Below are 12,622 nucleotides of genomic sequence, written 5' to 3'. Positions count from 1 at the left end.
ATAGAATGTAGGGAAATAGATGGTGGCATCTTGAAAAATATCCATATTACAGAGGAGGAAGTGCCAGATGTCTTGAAATGCATAAAAGTGGATAAATCTCCAGAACTCTGTGGAAAGCTAGGGAAGTGATTGCTAGGCATCTTACTGACATATTTGCATCATCGATAGTCACAGGTAAGGTGCCAGAAAACTGGAGGTTGGCTAACATGGTGCCACTGTTTTAGAAAGGTAGTCAGGACAAGCCAGGGAACTATAGACCAGTGAGCCTGACGTCGGTGGTGGGCAAGTTGTTGGAGGGAATCCTGAGGGACAGGATGAACATGTATTTGGAAAGGCAAGATTGATTAGGGATAGTCAACATGGCTTTATGCATGGGAAATTATGTCTCTCAAATTTATTTGAATGTTTTGAAAAAGTAACAAAGAGGATTGATGAAGGCAGAGCGGTAACTGTGATCTATATGGACTACAGTAAGGCATTTGACAAGGTTCCCCATGGGAGACTGGTGGACAAGGTTAGATCTCATGGAATACAGGGAGAACCAGCCATTTGGATACAGAACTGGCTCAAAGGTAGAAGACAGAGGGTGGTGGTGGAGGGTTGTTTTTCAGCCTGGAGGCCTGTAACCAGTGGAGTGCCACAAGGTTCGGTGCTGGGTCCACTACTTTTCGTCATTTATATAAATGATTTGGATGTGAGCATAAGAGGTATAGTTAGTAAGTTTGCAGATAACACCAAAACTGGCGATGTGGTGGAAAGCGAAGAAGGTTCCCTCAGATTACAATGGGATCTTGATCAGATGGGCCAATGGGCTGAGAAGTGGCAGATGGAATTTAATTTGGATAACTGTGATGTGCTGCATTTTTGGAAAGCAAATCTTAGCAGGACTTATACAATTAATGGTAAGGTCCTAGGGAGTGTTGCTGAACAAAGAGACCTTGGAGTGCAGGTTCATAGCTCCTGCACTCCAAGGTGGAGTCGCAGGTAGATAGGGTAGTGAAGAAGGTGTTTGGTATGCTTTATTGGTCAGTGTATTGTGTACTGGAGTTGGGAGGTCATGTTGCAGCTGTACAGGACATTGGTTAGGCCACTGTTGGAATATTGCGTGCAATTCTGGTCTCCTTCCTATTGGAAGGATGTTGTGAAACTGAAAGGGTTCAGAAAAGATTTACAAGGACATTGCCAGGGTTGGAGGATTTGAGCTATGGGGAGAGGTTGAATACGCTGGAGTGTTGGAGGCTGAGGGGTGACCTTGGAGAGGTTGATAAAATTATGAGGGTCATGGGTAGGATAAATAGACAAAGCCTTTTCCCTAGGGTGAGGGAAATAGAGGGCATAGGTTTAGGGTGAGGGACGAAAGATATAAAAGAGATCTAAGGGGCAACCTGTTAACGCAGAGGGTGGTACGTGTATGGAATGAGCTGCCAGAGGAAGTGGTGGAGGCTTAGTCATATAGATGTACAGCATGGAAACAGACCCTTCGGTCCAACCTGTCCATGCCAACCAGATATCCCAACCCAATCTAGTCCCACCTGCCAGCACCCGGCCCATATCCCACCAAACCCTTCCTATTCATATACTCATCCAAATGCCTCTTAAATGTTGCAATTGTACCAGCCTCCACCACATCCTCTAGCAGCTCATTCCATACACGTACCACCCTCTGCGTGAAAAGGTTGCCCCTTAGGTCTCTTTTATATCTTTCCCCTCTCACCCTAAATCTATGCCCTCTAGTTCTGGACTCCCCGACCCCAGGGAAAAGATCTGGTCTATTTATCCTATCCATGCCCCTCATAATTTTGTAAACCTCTATAAGGTCACCCCTCAGCTTCCGCACTCCAGGGAAAACAGCCCCAGCCTATTCAGCCTCTCCCTATAGCTCATGTCCTCCAATCCTGGCAACATCCTTGTCAATCTTTTCTGAACCCTTTCAAGTTTCACAACATCTGCCATTTAAAAGGCACCTGGATGGGTGTATGAATAGGAAGGGTTTGGGCGGACATGGGCCAGGTGCTGGCAAGTGGGACTAGATTCGGTTGGGATATCTGGTTGACGTGGATGAGTTGGGCTGACAGGTCCATTTCCATGCTGTACATCTCTATGACTCTAAATAAAGGTTAGGCTGTCAGCATTCACTGTCATCATAATTCTGACACTGATAGCAGCTCTAATATCTGAGCTGCAGTTAATCGTGGAAATTGAGGAGTGGCTGCTCCTAATTTCCCCCTTCATAGGGTACACCATTGAAGCCCTCACAGATGATAATATTAAGAAATCACTTGAACTGATGTGACTTTCATCTTCCTGAGTATTGCCTCTTGGTTGAGTGAATTGCAACTTTTTTTTTAAAAACATACTGATTTGTTTCTGTTGAGTTGACCCTAAAAAGATAGTATTCTATTTGTGAAATGTCCAATTTCTACATTGTTCAAAGTCTTAAAGGTATTAAGACATAACTATTAATCAGTTCATTTTACTTCCTGGTATTCTGTGATTGAAAACATAATTGTTAAAGGCATCACTTATTATATAAGTGTTGGACCCCTGCTTTCATTGGTGAAATCTGTGTTATGGAGATCACTAAATTGAGTCAAGGTTGATGACATTTGAAACAATCCTTATCTGACTCTATCTTACACCAATCACCCATCATGACGGAATGGTGTTTATCCTGATCATACCTTGACCTGATCCCCCTACTTCTCTGGCACCTTTTTCTCCTTTTGAGTGTTTAATCCTGTTCCTTTTCTCTTTAATATTATTCTGTATTGCCCTCACAGGTATGATTAAAAAAAACTCGCTCTCCACAATTTCTTCACTACTTTCTTTTCCTCATCCTAAGTAGTAAGTAACATTTCTTCATCCTTGGCAGTTTCGACCTCAATCTCTAATTGTGTTCTGTATGCTCTCAGGTTGCTATCCTGAAATTCTCCCTAAATCGCTTCCTACATGTAAATTTCCTAAGCTATATTCATTCCCACTCCCTTGATTTTGCCATCTCGCATTGTTTTGCTGTTCCTGTGAAGCAATTACATATAAGGCTATCTCTGATCCCTTCATTATATCACATATCTCTTCCACTCCTACCTACCTCCGGTATTCTCCTCTGGAAAACCCAATTCCTCAATTCATGTATACCTTTCAAAATCCCAACCATGTATTCTTTCCTCTTTTATTTGCCACAGCATTTTTGCATCCTCTTAATGTACTCATGTACATCATCATGTCCACCTTACTGTGTGGTTTTATTGGAAATCAGAACAATCTCATCCTGGCTATTTCTTCCAGTAAGACCTGCATTTCCACTTCCTTAAGCCCAAGTGACATAGACTTAAAGTAATAAGGTGGGCAACTGATTTAGCCATCTCTGCTGGACCACTGAAAAATTGTCAGGTCCTGGCAATATAAAGATAATACCTTCCTCTTTTCTCTATGGGGAACCATTTTCTTCAAATTCTGTCCCCCATAAACTTCATCCTCACCTTCATCAACGTGTGCATGGAACTCGTGCATTTGTTTGTCATTAAGATATGGACAATCAAATCAGCTGCCTCTGTCAAGAATCTTCTTGCAGTAGCCCGCATGACCACTTTCTTCATTACTCTTACCTACCCTAACCCCTGAACCCCTATCTTTCTATTGTTATCTACTGTCTCAAGTTTTGCCCCCTCACAACTCATTTTGTCCATGAGGCACATCTCCTGGTGGATGGTGAGAGGAGGATGTTTGTCTGGCTGAATCTCGAAAAAGGTGACAGTTTAAAATAATACATATCCTCTTTAAGATGGAGGTGAAGAATTCCATGCCCCATAAAATTGTTAGTCTTAGGAAATTTAGAATTTCACTACCCTGTATTCAAAACTGAATTAGATAATCTTTTGACGTACAAGGAAGCCAAAGTTTGTAAGGAAAATTGGAAGTGAAGTAAATATCACATCAAATCAGTCATGATCTTAATGAATGATAGAGTGGGTTTATGACTCCTAATGACTTATTCCCCTCCTCGTACCTATTCTGTCTTTGTTTACCCATAGCAACTATCTTAGATTGAATCAGACTCTTCACAACTTTGATGTCCTATTTAAGCTGTCAACTGCAAATCTACATTGTCTTTAAGGCTACCTTTTTCCGCTTCTACAACATCCCCCTGTCTCAACTCTTTTGCTGTTGAAATCTTTTTCTATACATTTTATTATAATCAAATTTATTGTGATACAATCCCAGCTGATTTTTCCACACTCTACCCTTTGTATGTTTGAGGTCAGCCAAACTTTGCTGCCTGTATCTCAACTAGCTGTTACATCTATTACCCGTATAATTTGCTGTCTTGCACTACCTCCTAGTTATTGTTTCTTTTAAATTCTCATTTCAAATTCCTCCATAGTCTGACTTCTTCATATTAATGTCCTTCAGGAAAGGCAATCAGCCATCCCTTCCTGGCTCAGTATACATGTGATTCCAGACCCACTGTAATATGGTTGACACTTAACTGCCCTCTGGCAACTGGGGATGGGCAGTGTATGCTGGCCCAGCCAGTGATGTCCACATCCTGTGAAATGAATTTAAACACAAAAATCTGTAACTTCCTTAGTCCCAAAATCCTCCTGTACCTGCACTCCTCTAATTCTGGTTTCTTGCACATTCCCAATTTAATAACACTTTGATTTGTAGCTTTACTTGCAGGTGACTTAAACTCTGGAATTCTCTCTGCCTCCAAATACGACACTAGCTAAAAGTTACTTGAGCTTTTGGCCATTTGTCCTAATATTTCTTCCTGAGGCTAGGTCTCATTTTATAATGCCCTGTGATATTGTAGAATATTTTATCACAGTGATGTTACTATATCCACAGTTGGTTAATATGTGATTGTTTCTTCGCCCAACCAGCATGTGCAATATTTGGATTGTTTTAAGTTATCATGTGCTTTGACATGACACCAACGAATTTAAATTAAGACACAAGTCCCCTGGTCTAATATTACAGTCAAATTGAATGATATAATGGTACACCATCAATTTTGAACTTCAGTTCAATGGGTTGGAGGAGCAATACCAACATTTGCATGCCCAATGTATTTGATTAGTATCCAATAGCAGAATGACATACACTTCAAATTATAAATACTGCTTCCACAGATGATGAGAATCATCAGTATCATATCAAATCAAATCAAATTAATTTTGTGACTTTGAGTAAGACTATTAATTTAAAGCCAACAGCCTCTTTTTGCAATCGTGGTCTGCATTAAAAATTAGCTTGTGATTCATGTCTTATGTCTGTCAAAGCAAATTAGATATAATCTCTCATTTTTTTATTTCTTGTACACTGTAAGCAGTCCTGTTCATTAAGGCTAAAGAACAGAATTACAACTCTGGATGTAAAGAAACTGAACCTGAAAAGTATATGTCACTTTTTAAATCCACTTCAACCCTCTGCAACAATGCCACCTCCCCACCCCCCAAATGTTTCCTTCCTTAACTCTAATGATTTAATCCTTTACTCCCTTGTCTCTCATGCATTCTAACCTTCCTTTAAATACATCTGTACCATTTACATCAGCCATTATTCTCTGTGGCCCTCTGGGACTGTGGTGACTTTACCTTTTGACTGTGATAATGAGCACCATGTTATTCCCCCTCCTTTGGGTAAAAAAACTTCCTTTTGTATTTGTTTAACTTCTTAGTCATTATCTTCTATTAATGGTCTCTGGTTGTGGTCTTCTGCATGAGTGGAAATATTCTTTGTCTATCCACTTGATTAAATCTTTTCATAATCTTAAAGACCTCTAGTTAGCACAACAACTTTTTTTTCAAGGGAAAATGGACTCTATCAGTTCACCTGAACTTTCCTGAAATGTATAGATTCATTTTACTCGTATCATTGTAAATCTTCTTTGCATCTTCAAGTTGTTTATTTTTATAATTTGGCAACCAGAACTGACTGCAAGTGTTCCTTGATGAAAATTTAGCATAAGTGCCCTTTCCCTAAAATTATATCCCTTTAATAATAATAGCTGGTGCTTGGTTTGTTTTCATACTTGTGCTAACCAGTTATTGTTTGGTGTGTTTATACACTGAAATTTATTTATTTCTCCAACCTACCCATGCTTGTACCGCCCGAATAATAAATAATTTTCTTTCTCTACCAACTAAAATTTGTCTTTTTAATGTTGGGAATTTTTTTTTTACTTTGAACATGTAAAGTCCATAAACCTCCCCTTTGACAATATCTTCACCACCTTGCACTAGTCAGGTGCATGGGAGGTATGGTTGGAATAGAGTGCTAGGTCTTCAAACATATTCCCTGCGGGTACAGGGGAATTGCTGTACTGTATAACTTTGATCCACTCTTTTTCTGTTGCAGTATACACAGTTTTTTAACGTTGTATACAATTCTCACTGAAGCATGGTGAAAAGATTATTCACTTCTTAATTGTATTTCCATGCGATGCAATCTGCAAAATTAGATAACTAAGGGTCTTGTGGACAGAGAGAGTGTCCCTACCTTTAGGCCTACCTCTAGGATTCCAGTACCAGCTCAGGAAATGGTGGTCATGGAGCTGTGTTGTAACATGTCCAAAAAAATGTTTGAAAAATAAACTGTCAACTGTATGCAGTTTTTCAGCTACAATTTCTGTGGGTCTATAAACTGCAAGTTTTTTTTTAATCAGTCTGTTCAAACATGTGGAGCAGGTCCTTTTAGCCAAGGAATGCTATCACTGTGTCACAAGAGCCTCTGGCTACAAATAATTATAAGTAATTAGTGCACTTAACAGGCCGTCAGTGTGATGAGTTCTATATAAAACTTACATTACAAAACAAGCCATTTGGTCCAAACTGTACATTCAGCATTTGGGCTCCATTCAAGTCATCTTGCATTTTTTTCTCGAATAAATTTATCAACATAACATCTCTAATTTGCTTACCTTTTTAAATGAACCTATATTATTTGCCCCATCACTCCCGTGATAGCATGTTCTATTCTTCTGAATTCCAGATTTGATCATTTTCATTATTTATGTCAGTGACCTCTCAATTTGCTCTTGCCAAACTTTATTTTTATTCCTTTGGAGGATATGGTCATGGCTGGCTAGGTCATCATTTGTTGCCCATCCCTTATTGAATGAGAAGTTAGCAGTTTCACTGCAATCCATGTGATGTAGATACATCTACAGTGCGTTTAGGAAGGAGAACACGTCTTCCAAATGTCTATTTTATTATTGGTTAGTCTGTTTGCTAATGTTTTCCACAAGATTATAACATGGCTGTGATTTTTGCATAGAGAAGAACAAGCTCTATGTTACACTATTGATGACAAAGGTGGGGAGGAGATGGTCACAAAAATATTGTCAATTTGACAACTGAAGTGTAAATCTAGAAATAAAACCGAGTACCAGTATTTTTTCAAATTAATGAAATTTGCTACTAGTAATACCTGCAACATTATTTTTTTAAATTCATTTATGAGGTATGGGTATTGCTGTCAAGGGCACAATTTACTGTTCTTAAAACTACCTTCTTGAACTGCTGCAGCCCTACAATGTAGGAGTTCCCACAGATGTTAGTTAGAAAGTTCCATGATTTAACCGAGCAGCAGTGAAAGAACCGCAAAATATTTCAAAATCAGATTGGTGTGTGATTTAGACAGTCACTTGGATCTGGTGGTGCTCCCCTGCACCCTCTTATCTTTGTCCTTCAAGGCAGAACCTGTAATCTTTTTCTAACTGGCATAGTCAGACAAGAGGATCGTGATTTTCTGTTTTTTGAAAGGCAAATTGTATGGCTTTTACTCAGCCATAAGTGGTCAGAAAGACTGAGAGAACCACAATAATTTTTTCTGGGTGAAATTGTGTTCTGAAAGAGTGTTAATTGGTTACCTGTTTTTAATTTCAATAAATGGCCACATGACCTGATTTTACCATGGGGACGAATAGCTAAGAACCAAAGAATATTTTTTTAAAGCCTTAACTACAGTGGGATTTGGTCTACCAGCCACAGTTCAAACGCAACAAATTGGTGTAAAGAAGTAAGATCTCTCCTGAATGAAATAGTTTTTCTTTAGCAGTCTTTGAATAGATCCTGGTGTAGGTTTCTGAGAGTATATCTTGACTATTACTATGTGTCATACAGTTGGAAAGACCTGAAAGGTGAAAACAGGGGCAATTGTAAATTGGACAAGGCCACTGCTGTTGCTTTGTTTCCAAAGCAAACCACACCATTTAAAGGGATTAGGGAAAGAGATCTTTGATTTTCTACCTTGCCACATAAGTCAAATCCATCCTGGTGCTATTCTATTTATCATAGAATAAATTAGGGGGAGATGATGGCCTTGTGGTTTTATCACTGGACTGTTAATCCAGAGACCTGGGGACCTGGGTTCGAATCCTGCCATGGCAGACAGTGGAATTTGAATTCAATAAAAATCTGGAGTTAAGAATCTAATGATGACCATGAATCCATTGTAAATTGTCGGAAAAACCGGTCTGGATCACTAATGTCCTTCAGGGAAGGATGCTGCCATTCTTACCTGGTCTAGTCTACATGTGACTCCAGACCCACATCAATGTGGTTGACCCTCTGGGCAATTAGGGATGGGCAATAAATGCTGCCTAGCCAGCGATGCCCTCATCTGTGAAATGAATAAAGAATAAAAAGAATAGTACACAACCAAAGACGACTGTTCAATTGTGTTCTATGCTGTGAAGAAAAAAACTGAAATTGTATAATTTGGATATAGCTTTTGTTATTAAATCCTCCATGGAGGTTTTTTAATAAAAAAACAATTCACAAAAATATTTTATGACGTATTTTGTGTTAATTTTGGGAGTGGTGTTGGCAAAAACAGTCTCTGAACTGGTAACTGTGCCCAGCTGATGCACTGTCAACTGGTAATGAGATACAGTTAGTTCTGGGCTAATGTGCATTTCAGAAGTGCAATTTGACTATAATGTCTCTGAAGAATTAGGGAACGGTGTTTTCGAGAACACTTGCCTCTGTTGGCAATAGCACGATTCCAGCATGATTTGGTTCGGTTTGCATGATTTAAGAGCATGTGCCGAAATCTCCATGCCATTGTGGGCATGTATCAATATCCGTGCTGTTCTGCACATTTGCGACGTCAGCGCTGGTCTTTATTTCATTCTGTACATGTGTCGGTGTCAGCTGCTGACAGAGCAGCTTTCAATGAGAGGTACTGTACAGAGGGCAGTTTTCTTGCATTTTTTAAATGTACTGTTTTTAAGTTTACTTTTGTTTCATTAATAAATATGGTTTCAACCTTCAGTCAGCCTGTGCTACACTTTGTGTTAGACTTTTGGATGATTTTTGAGCAATTGAGTGATATTTTTTGTTGGTCTGCCCCTTACCCCACTTTTCCCATTATTTCTTTTAAGCAATTTCTATTCAGCAAGGTTTCGCTGGAACACAACCACAGCATTTAAAGAAGAACTACCTGGATTCTAACCCCTCAAAAACATTATTTGCATAAGCTATCCTTTTGGTTTTGGCTAAAAATAGTCTCAAACTCAACTTGTATACAAGTTAGACAATTATTAGCATTTATTAGTGGAGACAAGATTTTAAAGTATGTTTACAAGATAGTTGGCCAAATAATAGGAATTGTTAAATACTGTCAAAATTCATTTGACAAATTTGAAGTTTTGATTGTGTTTGTTTAATTCCATTAAAATCAAAGCGCAAGCAGCATAAAAGCATTATTTGTACATGATCTTTTAAACGAAGCTGCCTTGCATGGTCATATTGTCAAGTTTGATGTTTTTACAAATAATCAGCAGAAGTGCTAAAACCCCAAGGTATGTAGGCAGTGAGTCAAAGGCTTGTGCTGACAGTATATTCAAACCGTATCTGACAGAAACATGTGACTTAGATCATGATCGGAGACAAACCTCCAGTTTTAGAACATTACAGGATATAGTTCTGTAAGTGGGAGGGAAAAGCAATTGTGGGAACATGAGCAATGTTTTCTGGAACAACATCTGAATATTGAGGGACCTATGATGATAAGTGTTTATGTAACACCTTCACGGGAGCATTATAAAACAAAGTATGTGATGGAGAATAAATAAATTTTTTAATGGTACTAACTCTTTTACAATGTATATTCGAAGTATGGTATATTTAAGTTTGTAATGGTTAGTGTTAAATGAAGATATCGGATTAACGATGCACAAAGATCTTGTCTTTGGTATTTTGGCAGGTGACCTGGGTATATCTCATGGGTCATATGCAGACTTATCAATTTCTGATCATCCCTTTCCTTTCATATCCACTTAACCAAATGTGGGTATGTGTATGAAAATCTCAGCCTAATGAGTGAAACACTGCTCTGCTTTGCATTCTGCTATTTGACTTTTTAAATTAGATGGTGAAGCTGTTTATTATATACTAGTTTCCAATGTTTAAATGTTCTTAAACATTCATCGGAGAGTCATACTGGGTAAATTACAGGAGAGGAATATGCATCAAAGTGCTCTAAATATGCTTAGAATAGAACAACCAAGAAATATTTGAACTGAAGAAAAGTAATGCTTTGAAAATCCAGAAAAGAAATTCCATGGGCTTCCTAGATTCCCTCTTTCTCCTGCTGTGACCTATGCAGTATTTTTACTTTTTTTTTCATTTTCGTGGAAGACAATAAGCCTGTTTCCAATATGATGATAACCCCAGTGCCAAAAATACAGCTAGGGTTGAGGAGGCCATCTTAATGATGGTTGGAAAATTTTTGCCAGTTAAACCAGACTCTGAGATTTAAATCCATGTTATCTCTTAATCTGTGTTTGTCTCAAGCAGCTGGTGCAGGCATCTTGATGATCTTATTTGGAATTTATCTACTAAAATAGCAGCAATGCTAGAAACCTTCAACCCACAAAAAGGCAAACTGGCAAGCATAAAATAAAGTCAAAGCAGAACTATGCTGTAAGAACATTATGGTTGGATTTCCAAGCTGAATCTGGCCTGAAGTTGAATTTTAGGGTTCCTTAAGGTGAGAAAGAAATAACATTACCACTTTGTGCTCCTTGTAAAATTTAGTAATCCCCACTTATTTTATTCAGAATGTAGTCAAGCCACCGATTAGTATAGCAACGGCTTGCATTTTTATGATGCTTTTAAGGTAGAAAAAGGTCCCAGGACACCTGATTTAGTTGTAAGTAATGTTGAATTTAAAAAAAAATAGTATTGGGTGTTCTTCAAAACCTGGCCACAGACCAGTTTAAGAGGGTACTTAAGGAGGAGAAAGTCATTGGAGAGGATCTTAAAATTATACAGCATGGAGTTTAGCTAACTAACAGCATACCCTTCAAGTGATCAGGAGAAATGCACCGGAGAGCAGAATGAGATCAGAGCATTGTTAGGTAAGGGAGGAGTTGAAGATTACATGGCTCAGTACATGATTGCATGTACTGTGTTGATGTAACAAATTTACCCATTCAGTTTTATGAATGTTGAACTTCAGCATACGCTAACAGTTACCTAATACTTAAATTATCGTACTGTTATTGTAATGGACAATTTTCTTTTGCTAGCGCCGTCTTGGAGATGCTGCTAAGAAAGCCATTGGTAAACTTCAAATTAGAACAATCAAGAAAGGTGATAAGGTAATCATTTTTAAGAAATTTGCTCATTGAATTTTGCTTTGGTGCTTGATAACAAAGGTTTCACGTATTGCAATTGACAACGCTAACAAAATTAACTAGCACCGTTTTTTTAAGTACAATTAGGAATGCTCAGTAAATAATAGTCAGTGATGCGCATATTCCATGAATAAATATATACAAAAACAATAATAGACCACCACATCTCTTCATAGTTATTCTTCCATGGATTACTTCAATATTGCTAGTTCAATGACCTATTTGATTTTGATTTTCAACTTAGAATCCAGCAGCAAAAGAGAGATTTTCTTTTTGACACTTTGAACAGTAAACTATCAACTCTAACATAGTTAGTTCACTTAAGAAAATTGGCAAGAAACAGCATTTTTCTTTTCTTTGTATATAATTGATTCTTATCTGGTAGATCCTCACTAGTGCTGAGAAAGTGGAGTAGGAATCCCAGCCATTGCTACACTATGTAAAACCAACAAAAAAAAACACTTCTTTATCACAAGACCAATAGCTTATATAATGACTTTAATGTAAAAAAAAACCTAAGCCACAACACTGAGCCACATAAAGGCAAATGACTAAAGCCTGAACAAAGGAATAATTTTAAGAAGGTAGAAAAAGAAGTAGGGAGTCAGAGGAGCTGACAGGATGGAATTCCATCACTTAGAGGATGTGTAGCTCAAAGCACTGCAATCACTGGCGGAGATATTAAGTTTGATGAAGCTTAAGAGGCCAGAATCTGATGAGTACATATGTTTTGGAAGGCTGTATGGCTGGGGAGGAGTGAAACCTTGGAAGATTTCAAAACAAGAATGGAAATTTTAAAAAGGTATTGCTTGACTGGAAGTCACTATAGGGAGAAAGTGAGGACTGCAGATGCTGGAGATCAGAGCCGAAAATGTGTTGCTGGAAAAGTGCAGCAGGTCAGGCAGCATCCAAGGAGCAGGAGAATCGACGTTTTGGGCATGAGCCTTCCTGAAGAAGGGCTCATGCCCGAAA

At 38.4% G+C, this 12,622-nt stretch overlaps 1 protein-coding gene across 2 annotated transcripts in view; it reads left to right on the top strand.

Moving 5' to 3' along the window:
- rnf150a (ring finger protein 150a) overlaps positions 1-12,622 on the top strand; it is a 128,897-nt gene that overhangs the window by 86,908 nt on the left and 29,367 nt on the right. For both annotated transcript variants that reach the window (XM_043674141.1, XM_043674140.1), the window contains exon 3: positions 11,543-11,614. In XM_043674141.1, the coding sequence (XP_043530076.1) occupies positions 11,543-11,614 (72 nt within the window). The remainder of the gene's footprint in view (positions 1-11,542; positions 11,615-12,622) is intronic.

The sequence above is a fragment of the Chiloscyllium plagiosum genome, chromosome 32 (genome assembly GCF_004010195.1).
Source record: "Chiloscyllium plagiosum isolate BGI_BamShark_2017 chromosome 32, ASM401019v2, whole genome shotgun sequence".
Lineage (NCBI taxonomy): Eukaryota > Metazoa > Chordata > Chondrichthyes > Orectolobiformes > Hemiscylliidae > Chiloscyllium > Chiloscyllium plagiosum.
This window is presented reverse-complemented; position numbering and strand designations above follow the sequence as displayed.